A 15781-nucleotide genomic window follows, 5' to 3' on the forward strand; every position below is an offset into this window, starting at 1 on the left:
GGAGGGGGGAGGCTGGGAAGGGATGGGAAGGGTAAACAAAGGAGGAGGCTGCAATGCTTGGTAAGAAATGTACGCATTATCCTGCCCATGCAATTGTAACTCCTCTGTACAGTATGTTCACAAATAAAATAAAATAAAATTTAAAAAAAAAGTAGATAATCTAGTACCAGCAAGTAAATGCAAAATCAACAAAGGTATAAGGATAGAGAAAGCTGTGGAGTGCATTTGGAAAGAAGGAAGTTGAGAAAGGCTTTTGAACAGAAATTTGAGTAAAGCCATAGGATTAACCCTGCAGGCATGTGCCCACATGTACCTGCACACATATACATTCAGTAGAAGATGTGGGAATCACAATGGTGGATACACTTTGAGAACCGTTGTCCCATTTGATTCTCATAAGGTAGGAGGGCAAAGGAGGTGATAAGTAACCTCCCAATCTACACAGAAGGACAGTGAAGCTCAGAGAATTTAAATGTCTCACACAAAGCCATAGAGCTGGTTAGAGCAGACACGTGACACAGGTTGACATGTTCTAGCTAGTTGAGAAATATATTTTCTGAGCTCTGAGAGCAGTGAAACAATTTTGGTCATTGAATACCATGCCAAAGTTAGACTGGAGCCCAACATCTTTGGAATGGACTATCTCTTCAGGATTAAAGGTCTCTTTTTACTTCTGGCTCAATAATGTAGTCCATTGTTGGAGAATGACTATACAAGGTTGCAGAAGACATAGAAATAAGCCTGGAAAACCTCATCCATAGATCAAAATCATGATCTATAATTTGTTTTATCCCAAAGAGCAAAAGCAGATGGCATTCATCAGCTCTAACAAGTCAGCTATTAGTATATATTGACATTTTTCTTAAAATGCGCTAAAGGAGAACCTGTTGAAATTAAATAGCAAGTCAGCCAGAGGACGTCTATAGTATAGAGACAGCAGCAAATGTTATTTTAAATGCTTCTTGGCAGCCAGAATGTTATTCATCTCTGAGCCAGGAAGCTGGGAGCTGCTACGGACATGACTCTTTGGCTGTGTGTTATTTGGATAGTTATTTCCCTTTTCTGGGCCTGAATTTACTTATCTACAAAAAAAATGTGGACTTGAGCAGAAGGTTTCAGATTAGGTTTTCTGAGGCTCTAAGAAACTCAGCAGAGACAGAAACAGAATTGGGAAATTATGCAAATCACAAGAGATGTTAAATTGCCATGTTTCCTGTGTTGCTACTTTGCACAAAGCATCTCTAAGGTGGAATATGGTGAGCTGAATGGACAAAAAAATGTTCTGTAAAGGCTCTCTGCTTGTCACTAGCTATACCTGACATCCTCAGGAATGGAATCCCCCTTTGGCCTGAGGTCATTATCCAGAGTAACCTAAGAATAATACATTGATTTACCAGCGATGATGATCATAGAAGTCAGAATTAAATAATTCTTGGGTTGTCAGTGACCTCTGCATGGGTACACAGGATACTAGACAAGGATCTTGGGAGAGATGCTAGCCACAGTCTAAGGTTTGCTTTGTATTTGTGCACTCATGCCAGACTTCTGTTCTTGCTTCTAGTGTCATGAGTGAGCAGAAGCTCAGCAAGGCCTGAGCTGAAAAATCTTCCCTGGTTTGATGCCCAAGACATGGGAGGGGCTGCAGAAGCAGAGACAATCGCTCTGTGGAGTTTCTCTTCCAGCCCCTACTTACCAATCCGAAGTTCAAAGTTGTTAAATGAATGCTTGTTGATCTCCTGTATGCTTTCAGTGAGGGCGAGAGAGAAATCAGCCAGGGCACACAAATGTTCCCATTTGTCTTCACATTGCTGCAGCCATGAGAGAGACATGGTCAATCCTTTATGACCAATATTGGCATGTCTGCACCCAGAGCTTTCCATCCTAATCCCTCATATACTTCCTTTAGAAGAAAACATCCCAGGCTTGAGCCTCTGTAAACCAAAGCTATCAGTACCCTAGATTCTGGGGACACAGGAGATTTACTTCAGAGGGTAGTATGTGGGGCTCACATCCTTCTTCCACAGCTGTTCTTACCTGCTGAGGTTGATGCATTGTGAATTCCTGTGTACACTCACTGGTGTGGTGGTGGTGGTGGTGTGTGTGTGTATGTGTGTCTGTGGGCATGTATGTGTATATACACGTGTGATCTTCTACTTGCACACGTATGTTTTTCCAGTCTAGGAGCTGTGTCTGATTTCTTTTGAAGTACTCAGAGTGTTCATTCAAGGGATGTTTCATGTATACATCTGCTCATGGAACTCCCAAGAGAAACCTTTGTACCCCTCTGAACCAACCTGTTTCTAAATCTATAAAATGGGGAAGTGTTTTGTCAAGAGGATTGTGGGAGAATAACAAAGTCCAGAAGGATGACAAATGTAGTCATGATATGCACGGGACCTAAGTGAAAACCTACCTGGTAACTTGAGGGGATGGGTGGACAGATAAGGGGAGATGGATGGGGCAGGTAACATTGATCAAGATGCATTGTCCTGATGAACCAATTAAAATGAAAACCCCTTCAGACAACTACTTAAAGATCGTTAAAAAAAGAAAATAAAAAACAGGACTCATAAAATGACTGAGAAAAAAAAGATACAGAGCAAAACCTCATAGTAGGGGCTTAGCAATCTCTACAACTAAATCTTCATGGGAGTATATTTCTTTGCTCAGATCTTTGTGAGTAATGAAGTACAGTAAGCAGCCCAGAAGCTTCTCAACAAAGCAGTATTAATTCACGCAGAAGCCTTCTCCTCCTGGGGACAACACTACATCCCCTGACTGTCACAGCCCAGGTCTGCCGAGCTCTTCACTGCCTTCAGGTCTCCTTGTGATGGGGCCTTTGCCATCTCTAGCCACATGGCAACAGAAGAGTCCCTGCATAGGTGTGGCTGAGTGCAAGAGACTTGTACCTGCTTTTCAGGGGACAGGCCTGACACGGCCATGTAGGTGCTGCCAATGGTCTTGATCTTCTCAATGTCTTGAAACCGGTCTTCTCCAAGCAGCTGAAATAGATCCAGCAAAATAGTTAGTCCTGGTGTTTATTTCTCCAGGAAAATAGGCCCCTGGCTCATTATTCTAAAAAAAGAAACCCAACCAAACAACCCAGCTAACCCTAAGGCATCCGTGACCTGCTACTTTTTTCTATGGTCAGGCATTGAGTCAACATGCGTTAGCCACAAGCCCGGATGGGTATGATGGATACCCTTGAAAAAGTGTGTTGCTGTGCATCTTTGAAATAAGGCTACTTGATTAGCTTCAGAAAGCAATCACAAATATTCCAACCAGTTCAACAAGTAACTCTGGCTTTCTTTTCTTCATGCATTTAGACTCTTGGTGCTTGCACACTTCCCTCTGGCACCCTAGCCTGAGCCATTATCAGCTTTCAGGCTGGGCGTGCTCCTACCTCTGCTCCCAGCACGGTAGCTAGAACAATGCCACTGACAAGTGAGTCAGACCAAGTCCTTGTTTTATGCAGAGTCCTCTCATAATATCCAGTTCCACGGAGAGTCCATCTGCAAGACTCACTCTGACCTGTCTCCTCTCCATTTGTCTCCCCTGCTCACTGTTGCAGCCACACTGACAAAAGAGCTTTTCTCCTGGGAGAGCCAGCCTTTAGTTAGCAGAAAGTGGGCAAGATCTAGTTGTGACGTGGCAGAGGGAAGAATATGGACAGATGAAGCCACCCAAGATCTTTCACAGCCCAGGTCCTTGAACAGCTGAAGGGCCATACTTGACCCATGGTATCTGAGGACCGGTATACCTTGCATAGAATCTCAGTGAGGACAGAAGAATAGCTTCACATCGGTTCAAGATATACAAATAGCGTACATGTACAAACTTAGCCACAAAATGAGAAGAATTCCGTAATTGGAAAAAAGAGAAATAAACACAGGTAGACCTGGAGAATATAATATTAAGGTAAATAGACCAGGTACATAAAGTGACAAATATAGAGTCTTATTTATGTGCAGAGCATAAAGACTATCTAATTCAGAAGCAGAGAGTAGAATGGTCCTGTCAGGGGCTAAGGAGTGAGTGAGCAGTACATCTGGAGGTCTTTGTAAGAGTGTATACTGTAACTAGATGTTTGGTAAGAAGCCCTTTTCTTGTTCATATTTTGGTCAGATGGGAGGAATAAGTTCTGTAGATCTATTGTGCACCCTGGTAACTAGAGTGTATAATAATGTATTACATACTTGACAATTGCTATGAGACTAGAATTTAGATATTTTTCATCATAAAAATGGTAAGAATGTGAAATGATGAGTATATTAACCAGTTTGATTTAGTCATTCTACAATGGGCACATTCATCAAAATGTCAGTTAGCTCAGATGATAACTTCAATTGCAATAAATTAATCAACAATATATGCCTGCATTTATAATGCAGCCAAGGATTCTGTAAGTGTAAAAAACAAAGGTCACCCTCACAGTAAACAATATGATGCTGTGCCAACAATGATGCACATTTGGAATTGCAAATTTGAGAGGCTTCGATTTACCTCGTCAAAGTCAGCAATGATCTCATTCAGCAAGCGCAGGCATTCCACACCCTGGTTATTCATTTCAGTCTGAGAGTAAAAGTCTGCAAATCCTGGAATGGAGGCAAACATCACTCCTACTGCATCATAGGATTGAGAATACAGCTCCTGGACAGAGAGACAAAAGAGTGAGCCAGAACGACATCAGTGGTTAGGTTCTGCCATGATGCTTCTTGCCCACATGTATGTACTAGCAGACGTATGTTTGTGTACCTGGTCACACATGCACAGGTGTCCAGTGAGAGGGTGAAAATGGGACTCAGACACCATCAGGTCAACACCCTATGTCTTAGCATGTTCAGGGTGCTGTAAGGACATGCCTTAGACTGGATTGTTATAAACAATTATTTTTCACATTCCTAGACGCTGGGAAACCTAATACCAAAGCACTGGCAGATTCAGTGTCTGGTAAAAAACTACTTTTTTGTTCATCGATGACACCTTGTAGCTGTCTCCCCACATAGGATGGGCAAGGCTGCTCTGCAAGGTCTCTTTTAGAAAGGCCCCGGTCCCATTTTTACAGCTTGCCTCTGAAGTGTTCTACAAAAGGCAAATGTGTTGAAGACTGGGTCCCTGATGTTGGATTCAATGATTGGGAGATAACTGAGCCACAGACTTACTCCTCCACTTTTTCATCAGGGAATTAATCTGATGGGTTTCTACTATGATAGAATCATGGAGAGATAGCAGAAAGTAGGATGTGGCCTAGTGGGAGGAGGGAGATTATTGAGAGTATGTCCTGCAAAGATTTCCCTGGCCCCCAGCTCTTTCCCTTCTTTCTATTTCCTGGCAGCCATGATGTGAGCGGCTCTGCTCTACCTCATTCTTCCGCCAGGGTGCTCGACCTCCTCACCACAGGTCCTGACGCAATGGGCTCAAATCTCTGAAATCATGAGCCCAGACAAATGCTCCTTTAAACTCATTTCTCTCCAGTGTTTGTCCCAGTGGTTAAAAAGCTAACTAACATACCTAGTCATGAGGGCTTGGCCCTTGTGGCACCACCACCTTCCAAAGGCTCTGCCTTCTAATACTACCATGTGAAGGGTGAGGATTTCAACACAGAGGTTTGGAAGGGGCTTACCTATTCGATTCATTGCACTGTGATCATGGCATTTGTATGGGTTGGGACCATCAAAGATAGATGGTTTCATCTCATCTGACACTGACTTCTGTCCTCCGTCACCTCCTTTTTCTGTTTCCAATGGCTGATGCCAGTCTTTACCACTCTTTTTAATTTGTCCCTCCACTTTTTCCCTCTGGGCAAATAACCTTACTCTGCATCACTGAGAACACTGTTGCTCTGGGTGGTGCCTCACACATCCCATGCGCATGCCTACAGTCACATGCATTTTCACCCTTTTCCCTCCAACTCCATATCCTGTGTTTTCCCTTATGCAGAAAGTCTGCTTCTAATCGCGTGATTGATCCCCTTTAGCAATGTCCTCCCTCAGCAATCCTTTTCTTTCTTTCTTTTTCCTTTCTCTTGTCCAAGAATCTCTCCTCCTCCTCCTCCTCCAAATGTCTCTTTTAAGAGAAAGAGACACATGTCCTAAATCTACAGACACTTGTGTCTATCAACCATCCTCTTCCTCCTTGTTTCCTACCTTATCACGCTAGCTTTCTTCTGCTACCTTTATCATTCCCATCTCAGTGTGGAATGAAACAAATAGAGATGAGATCAGTCTATAAAACCAAAGCACACATGCCAGTTCATATTTAACTGGCCACCCTTGACTCTTGGCATATTGTTTACTCAGGGTCTTGATTCTCTTGATGTACTATGCTTGAGCAAGTTACTTTATTTTCTTATGCCTTCTCCCTCCAGGGATGTTTATTGCTTTTCTTCCATGTTTAATGTTGATGATTGCTATGGTTTTGACCTTGACCCTCTGAATATTTTATACAAATATCTGGTACATCTCAGCCTTCTCACCCACCATGTATGGAAGTTTCTAAATTTATATCTTCAGGTCAGTTTCCTTTGGGGTTTGAGCTTCCATGCCTCATGCTGGGCTATTCTCACACAATCCTCAGAAGGGATTGGAGAAAAACAAAGGAGTTACTCATGTAACTGTAACCCCTCTGTACATCATGTTTAAAATAAAAAATAAAATAAAATGAAATAAAGCAAACCCACTGCATCTTCTCTCTTTAGTTCTCTAAGGCAAATTATCTAACTTACACAACCTCAGAATCACCTTTGGCTCTTCATCAGGCCCAACTTCAATACGTTACCAGGTTCTTCTGGGTTTGTTTTAGTCTCCTAAACATTAAGTAATTTCTATTATTTTTTTAAAACCTGGCCCTTCCCAGTTTCTTCCTTGACTACTGATATGAGAGCCTCCGACTTCCAGCCGTGTCTTAGTTAAAGGCATAATCTATATGGCAAACAGACTTACTTTTTCAAAGGCATGAAAGATTGTAACTAGGTACCTTTCATTCTAAAAATCCTGCAATGGGGCACTCTTCCAGGATGAAGTGCAATGCCACAGTATGGCATTGTATCTATGGCCTCACTTCTACCTGCCTTTTTAAAAAATATTTTATTTTGTTGTAAAGATGCTGTACAGAGGGGTTACAGCTACATAAGTAAGGTTATAAGTACATTTTTTGTCAAGCATTGTTACCCTATCCTTCATTTTTCTACCACTACCCTCCCCCTCTATTCTTCCCCAACCTCTCTACCCTGAAGTTGTAAAGTTCATTTCCAACATGGTGTCTTGTGAGTATCATTGTTGCAATGGGTCATCCTGTGTCCTTGTTTCACCATTTTGTTATTCCCCTTCCCTCCCCCAAATCAGATAAACATATATACAAGATGCATGGTAGCAGAATAACAGTGACTACAGGGGATAAACCAAAGGGAAAAACAAACAAATAAATAAAAAGAACGAAAGAACTTGATACAGTACATTGATGACAAGGTCAACAACAACAACAAAAGACCTCTTGTTTCCATATCTTGAGTTCATTTCGATTAGCATCATTTTATATAGTCATATTTACATAATTATTGAGCTATTATGATCCTCTGCTGGGACTACCCTAGACATATACTAATTATTACAAATGAGGGAAATAATGGAACCTATGTTTCTTTGGGTCTGGCTTACTTCACTTCATATGATTTTTTCCAAGTCTTTCCATTTCCTTATGAATGGGGCGATGTCATTCTTTTTGATGGAAGCATAGAATAGAATTCTATTGTCGCTAGTTCCTCAAGTTGGATCTTGGGCTCCAGAAATACACACCCACTTCTGTAACAGAGGCTGAAGGCTCCCTGATTGCTACCCTCTCCCGCCCAAGATTCAGTTGTTACAACTTTTGCTTCTTCACATAGAGTTTTACCCTGGACAGTAGAGGGTACTCTGCCCAAATGAGCAGCATCCTGAGGTACCAGGAAATCAGTGCCCCTCAAGTGCAGCCATTAGTGACTAGAAATGTTGTATAGCACCCAGCTACTTTGCTCCTTTGAGCCAAGGAATGGTGAGGTATGCTCTTGAAACATTTCCTACAATTCCTCTGTGAGCTCAACCTCCAGATGGACACAGTATAGACAGCTGATATGATGACACCTTGTTTTTCTTTCCACTCGCTTACATACCTAGACTTCCTAATTTTCACAACCATCACCATCTTCCCAAACTCAGCCTCCCAAATAGCTAGGATTGCAGGTGTGGCCCACCGCACTCAGCTATAGAAGATCTCCTCTCATGGATCTCCTGTCTATCACCCTTGATGACCATCTACTGGGTGCTGGAGGACAGAGAAGATCACTGAAGTAGTCAAGGAAGATCAACCCTCCCCTCATTCTGGGCAAAGCAGGGAGAGGAGGATGAAGGGGATGGAAGCTCAGATGGAAGATCTCCAGCCCACCCACCTATCCCTCCGGAGATGGTTTCTTTATTTGATTCACTCTAATTAACTACTTTTAGAGTGCCATCTGTCTCTTGCTATTTCGGGCTTAAAGAAGCTAAAAACACATTGTAAACTAGGGAGGGATGGGTGAATATAGAAAGGCTATAATTGTGTCATTGCCATTTTTCTTGATGGAAAATGACAGTGTGGACTTTATAGAGGATTTTGAACATTTGCATCCACCCTCCATATACTTCGCATGTCAATGTGAGCATTTTGGTCTCCTCTTTGCTCACAGAAATGCAATCTGATCTTTTATTGGTACAGACCTGTTTGATTCAAAGTCTTCTACTGCTTATAACCTTCTCTTCAAGGGAAAAAACTATATCTGAGATCTGTTAGCTTTACAGATATAATTAATTTCATTCAAGTCTCTGCTTATATAATAGTATCTCCAGAACACCTTTCTTGTGTCTGTTGTGGTTGGAATGTGCCTCCCAAGATTCATACGCTGAAACTTAATCATAACTTAATATGACATCTTTAGATGAAGAAGCCACAAGAACTCTCATAAATAAGATTAGAACCTTTAGGGAGGTGATGAGCCAATGTCTTCCTTTTCTTCTCTTCTGCCAAGTGAGAATTCAGCACTGAACATCTTGGAAGCAGAGATTTGATCTCACCAGATACCAGGACAGCTGGTAACTTGACCTTGAACTCCTCAGCCTTCTGAAGTCTGAGGAAAACCATATTCTCTGCTTTCTAAATAAGCCAGTCTTAGTTATTTTGTCCTAATATCACTAACAGAGTAAGTTGCTAAGGTTCCATCGTTCAGCTTTTTGTTCTTGTCATCCTATAAATTATCACAACTGGCACTATTTTGTATACTTGTTTTGCCATCTATCTTCTTATGACAATCACTGCTTCATGATCACAAAGACATTTCCTAATCTCTTCTTTGTTTAAATTCAATTCTCTAGAATGACACAAGCATATAATTGTCCTTGATGAATACATGCTGAATGAATGGATGAGAGCTGGCAGGACTCTTATTAGGAAGGAGCAGAAAAAAAACAATAATAGCTCACATTCCTTAAAGATTATAGTAGCCAACAAGCAGTGTACTCTCCACAGTTGCCAAGCTCCATGAAAGGGCTTTAGGTGCACAGGCTCATGTGAGTGTGGATCAGGTGAGCTGGGAGGCTTGTGCTGTTGGCCAGGACCACGGAGTCCAGAAGGCTCATCCCTTGTACACAGTTACAGACATGGCAGGAGGAAGCAGAACCAGAGCTATGCTTGCTGTGGAGCATACCTATAGCTTTTCTGTATTGAAGCTCCTTGGCACTGGGTTTCTCTGGACACAAGAAGTGCTGTTCTTCCCCAGTGTAGCTTTCTCAGGAACTCAATAAGGTCAGTATTGTGTCTACCACTAATCAGATGAGGAAATGGACAAAGAGGTCTGGTAACCTGCTGTAGGCAATAAATGACTTAGTACACAGGTGGAACTCCCCACTATGTGGGACAACTACTATGGCTGGTGTCCTTCTGCAGTGATACCAGAGCCAGCTGTGTGACACTGAGGATTTACTTAGGGGCACAGCACCCACTGGATCAGGGGGATCACTGCTCCCCTTCTTTGCACGTACGTAGCATGAGGGAGAGTGGAGAACACCTGTGGCCATGGAGGCACACAAGGCTAGGTTTGAATGTCAGCTGACTCACTGGCTTTGTGACCTTCAGCAACTTCTTCTTTTCCGGGTCCCAGCCTCAGTTTCCTATTCTGTGAATTGGGGATCATAATTCGTATCTCCTTATTTCATGTGGAATATAGTTCTAAGTCTCACAATATCCTTCAAGGCTTGTCAGTTGGTGGCTAGATAATCCCCCATCAAATGGTAAGGTCATTTTCACTCCGAATCAGCAGATGTCCTGCAGCCTTGCACTTGGAGGTGAGTCTGAAATACTCCACTTCCTTGCCTGATTAACCTCTGGATGCTAAAAGAATGGATTCATTTAGAGCCATTTTCCAGATGAGGAAACTGAGGCTTAGGGAAGTTAACTAACATGCCTCAGGTCACACTGCTGGTAAAGGGTAGAGATGGGGAACTCACATGTCTTTGGCTCAGTAGCTTGGGCTTCTCCCACCAAGTCACCTGCCCTCCCTTGAAGGGCCTTAAGAGGGGAAAAGAGAGAGGCTTGCAGCCTGGTGTCTGTGATGCGTGTGTCCTAGCACTCCCCACATTATTGAGTGCTATACTGTGTGCTCTACCAATGCCTGTGGGAACCTGGAGCTTACCTCTTTCTTTCTATTTTCATGGCCACCATCCTACAACTCACCAGAGGCTTGTCTGAGCTATTTTAGGGTCTGTAACTGACTTCTGGTCTTGTGAACTTCCTCTTCATTATTCCTATTCATTAGCTGCTCTACCAGCAGCTAATTAATTAGGCTATGCTTGAAATGTTCTCAGTGCTCTGATTCCTCTTAAAAGTATTCCCAAGCCTGCTTACTGCCGTAAGACTTGATTAACAGGCCCTGCCACAATTTCTGCCCCCATCACTTGACATTACTCTTGTAGTGGGTCAATAGTGTTTTATTAAAATTCATGCCCATCAGGAACATCAGAGCATGATCTTATGTGGAAGTGTTTTCATGTAGATGTAATTTAGTTAAGATGAGTTCATACTGGATTTGGTAGGCCCTACATCTAATGACTGTTACCTTGAGAGGAGGGAAGAGAAAACCTGTCTTTACAGGAGGGCCTTAAGAAGCTGAAAGTACAGATTAAAGTTGTGTGGCTACAGGCCAAGGAGAGCTGGAAGGGCCAGTGAAGATTTCTCTTCTAGATCCCCAAGGTCATTCATGTCAAACTGCCTGTTACTGACAATGAGTGGCCCTCACTTATAATGCAGTAAGCAACAGTGTTTGAGAGTCTACTACATGCTAGGCAATGTGCTCAGAATATACACACCTCCTCACCCTCCATATATATATATATATATATATATATATATATATATATATTATATATATATATATATGTAATTGGGGGTATATACATATATATGTATATATCATGCATACATTTTATAGATATTTACTTTTATTTTATTTTGTTTTTGATGCCATTACTAGGACTTAAATTCAAGGTGGGGACACTGTCTTTGAGCTTTTTTGTTCAAGGCCAGCACTCTACCACGTGAGCCTCAGCTCTACTTTTGGCTTTTTGGTGGTTAATTGGAGATAAATGTCTCACAGACTTTCCTGAACAGGCTGGCTTTGAACTGTGATCCTCAGATCTCTGAGCAGCTAGGAACACAGGTGTGAGCCATCAGTGCCTGGCCATATGTATTTTAAAATGTGGCAAAATATATGTAACACACAATTTACCATCTTAAGTGTATATAGCTCATGGTGTTAAGTACATTCACATTATGGAGCAAATATCACCACTATCCTAGAACTTTCTTTTGCCTTCTAACTCTGAAGTTCAGTATCCTCTAATAATTTCATTCTCCCCCAGTCTTCCAGGCCCTGGAAAGCAATCTTCTAATTTCTCTGTTTTTTAGAGGGGGTTAGGTCATGGGGCTTGAACTCTGGGCCTGAGCACTGTCCTTCATCTCTTCAGCTCAAGGCAAGCGCTTCAAGTGGCAAGGGCCATGTCTGGTTTTCTGGTGGTTTATTGGAGATAAAAGTCTCAGAGACTTTCCTGCCTAGGCTGGCTTTGAACTGCAAGCCTCAGATCTCAGCTTCCTGAGTAGTTAGAATTATAGGTGTGGGCCACCAGTGCCCAGCAAGCATTTTTCTAATTTCTGTCTAAGAATTTGACCCCTAGAGAGCACACAGGGGTGCATTTGTACTTTTTGGGATGGGCTTATTTCACTTAGCATAAGGTTTGTAATACTGTGACATGTGTTAGAATTTCCTTTCTTTCTTTGGCTGGAAAAATATTCAATTAATGTATATGTCATGTTTTGTCAATCCAAGCATCCTACTGGGTTTCTTCCACCTTTTTGTTAGTTTTTTCCTCCCATTTTTATTAGCACATGTTAATTCTATAAAGGGGTTTCATTGAGATATTTCCATATATAAACACAATCTACTCTAATCAAATTTGCTCTATCACTTCTTTTCATTCTCTCTCCCTGCTTCTTAAAACAATCTAAACAAGTTTCTGTTCTATGCTTATAAATTTGAATAGAGTGCTTTTGCCACATTCATCCCTATTGGTACTCATAATGCTCCTTGGTGAAAATACCTCTTTGAGACCCTTTCAATTCTTTCAGGTATATATCCAGAAGTGGAATTGTTGGGGGTGTATACATATATATATATATATATATATATATATATATACATACATACATACATATATAAATATATAAAGTATGTGTGTGTGTCTGTGGGTATGTAGGAGATATATATGTATATAATGTATATATGTGTGCATACATATACACATATATACTCACATGTATGGGTATATATACATTTGTGTATGCATATACACATATATAGCTATGCACACTTTTATACGTATATGTATATACACACACACACATATATACATACATACATACAAACACACATATAAATAAAGTTTGCACTTGCAATTCAGCCTTGTAATAGATATTTTACATCTAATGAGTGAGGTTCTGGAGCCAGGAGAGGCTGTGTGTAGAGGTCACAGTCGACCGTAGGCTTGACTCTCAGATCCCCACACAAAGACTGAGGAATTCTCCCAGATTATTGAGCAATTATCCACCCTTGTCCCTCCATGGCTAGAGAGCCTGGGCTCACCTCATTGTCTCGGTCTTTTTCCAGGAAATGGCGGGCCACGTGACTGGGTAAGATATTTCGGAGCATGTTCTCATTGTGTTCTCTTAGCTCCTTCATCTCGTTGATCTCCTCTTTAGCCTGTACTCGCCAAAGGAAGTCCAAGCGGGCTGTGTACTCCAGCTGCAGTTCATGGAAGAGAAAGCGAAGCAGTGGGTAAAGTCTTGGGGCATAGGCTTTAGGTGCTCATATCTGGGATGTAGTTAGGCTCTGGCACTTCTCATAAAGTACAGCCCCATCTTAGAGCCTTTGGGAGCATTTGCTGCCAGCAGCCAAGGGATCAGAGGACAGTTGTATGCAACAGAAGTGTGTTCATGCCCTTCCTGGCATTATTACACCTACAATTTTATTCTCATTTCTGAGATTATTTGATTATGTCATCTGATAGACAGGAGGTGTTCTGTGGTCTGGGCTCCTATCAGCTGTTCAATACTGGGTCCTTACTGTTAGGGACTAAATATTTGTGACTCCCTCTCACCAAATTTGTAGGATGAAGCTCTCATTCCTGATGTTATGGAATTTGGAGATGGACCTTTGGGAAGTAATTATATCACAGAAGGCCTTAAAAATGGAGCCTTCATGCTGATTTCCTGCAATAGGAGGGATGTAAGGGACCTTGCCTTTCCTCTCTCCAAATACACACACGCGTGCGTGCTGAGAAAAGGCCACGTGAGGCATAGCACGAGTGTGGGGTCTTCCAGCCAGGAGCAGAGCCCTCACCAGGCCCCAAATCCTGCTGGGTCTTGATCGCAGCCCTTCCAGACTGCAGAACTGTGAGGCAGAAAATTCCTGTTGTTCAAACCACCTGCTCAATGGTATTTTGGTAAAGCAGCCTGGGCTGACCAACATACATATCATGTGGTGCTCAAATCAATCTTATTGGCTTCACAACTACAACAGCGAAACAGAATTAGATAGTACTTTGTGGTACTAAGTACATGAGAAGATGTGTGTTACACAACATATATTACTAAACTCTTAATCCAAACACAACCCTAATAGGAAGATAATTGTTTTCACCTCAGTTTTCTTGTCTCCCTGACTTTGAGATGAAGGCTAGTCACCACCAATGGGCGAGGAGAAGTTATTTAGAAACTTCTAGACAAAAAGTTCATGTAGGCACTCAATACACTGTAGGTCTCTTTAGTTCTGACTTTCCTTTGTGTTAGAGATGGGCTTTTTCCTTTCCAGAGCCGCTCACAAAGCATTTTTATCACAGCTTTGGAGATACCATTATTTCCAAGTCTTTAATAAGCAAAATGAACAATATACATTGCACTGTTGAATGCATGGTTAGATATCTTGAATTCAAAGGTTCAAAACATTCAGCTAGTTTATTTCCTTGGTCTCTCATTTTCAGAACTCAATAGATAGTAAAAACATGAAATAACACAGGCTCAAGGTTATTCACTCAGCAGTATTTGTAACAGTAAAAGCTGGAAGCAATCCCAATGCTCATTTTGTTGGCTGAACAAGCTATAATACATATACACAAAAGAACACGATGCAGCTATAAAAGGAAATTAGGAGTATTCCTTTATTTTCTGAGATGTGGGCTTCTAAGGGGGGAGAATGTCTGTATAGTGTGTTATCACCTGTCTAAGAAAGCACAATCTCTCTTTTTTTCTCCACATCCACATAAATACACTTACATAGGACCTCATTTTAAAGTTACAGGTATAGACAATAACAAGTAGTTAACTAAGAAGTGAAGAAGCAGGAAACAGGACAGAGTATTAATTTTGAATATACTTGACTTTAGAATTGTGGGAATGTTTTAGCTCAGTATAAAATGAAATGGATTTTTTAAATTCACTTTTGCTACCAGCAAATAAGCAAATGAACCCATGAGTCCTGCCATGCAGAGAGGATACACACACCCAGTGTCTTTGCAAAATTTTCTATTTAAAAATTATTTCATAGTTCTATTAGCCACACAATGGATGGAATTGTTGGTGTCATTTACACAGGTACAATATGGTTTTGTGATCGGCCTTTACATGTTATAATTCAAGACATTTTATGAAACCCTAAATATTGTTATAATGGCATAAGGACAAGGAAATAAGCGAGTGATCATGATAGAGAACACACAGATAGATTTTATTTTTTCTTTTTGTTGGTCATGGGGCTTGAACTCTGGGTCTGGGTGCTGTCCCTCAGCTCTTCAGCTCAAGGCTAGCACTCCACCACTTGAGCCACAGCACCACTTCTGGTTTTCTAGTCTCATGGACATTTCTGTCTGGGTTGGCTTTGAACAGTGATCCTCAAATCTCAGCCTCCTGATTAGCTGGGATTACAGGTATGAGTCACCAGCGTCTGGCTTCCCAGATAGATTTATATGTCTTCTGGTTTGGATCTTAAATGGTACCCAAATACTCATGGGTTTAGGTTCCCATTCTATGCTGTTGTTAGGAGGTGGTGATCTCTTTAGGAGATGAGGGCCCATTGAGAGGAAGTGAGGCATGAGGAGCCACGCCCTTGAAGGGGGTATTAGAACCCTGGCTCCCTCTGTTTTTAGATCACCATAGGTGAGCAGTTTGCCCT

General features: G+C 41.6%; 1 protein-coding gene across 2 annotated transcripts in view; it reads right to left on the reverse strand.

The window, feature by feature from the left end:
* Adcy8 (adenylate cyclase 8 (brain)) overlaps nucleotides 1-15781 on the reverse strand; it is a 221541-nt gene that overhangs the window by 5782 nt on the left and 199978 nt on the right. For both annotated transcript variants that reach the window (XM_013025152.1, XM_013025151.1), the window contains 4 exons: nucleotides 13199-13357; nucleotides 4504-4650; nucleotides 2910-3002; nucleotides 1694-1808 (listed from right to left, as the gene is read on the reverse strand). In XM_013025152.1, the coding sequence (XP_012880606.1) occupies nucleotides 1694-1808; nucleotides 2910-3002; nucleotides 4504-4650; nucleotides 13199-13357 (514 nt within the window). The remainder of the gene's footprint in view (nucleotides 1-1693; nucleotides 1809-2909; nucleotides 3003-4503; nucleotides 4651-13198; nucleotides 13358-15781) is intronic.

This window comes from Dipodomys ordii, unplaced genomic scaffold (genome assembly GCF_000151885.1).
Source record: "Dipodomys ordii isolate 6190 unplaced genomic scaffold, Dord_2.0 Scaffold82, whole genome shotgun sequence".
Classification (NCBI taxonomy): domain Eukaryota; kingdom Metazoa; phylum Chordata; class Mammalia; order Rodentia; family Heteromyidae; genus Dipodomys; species Dipodomys ordii.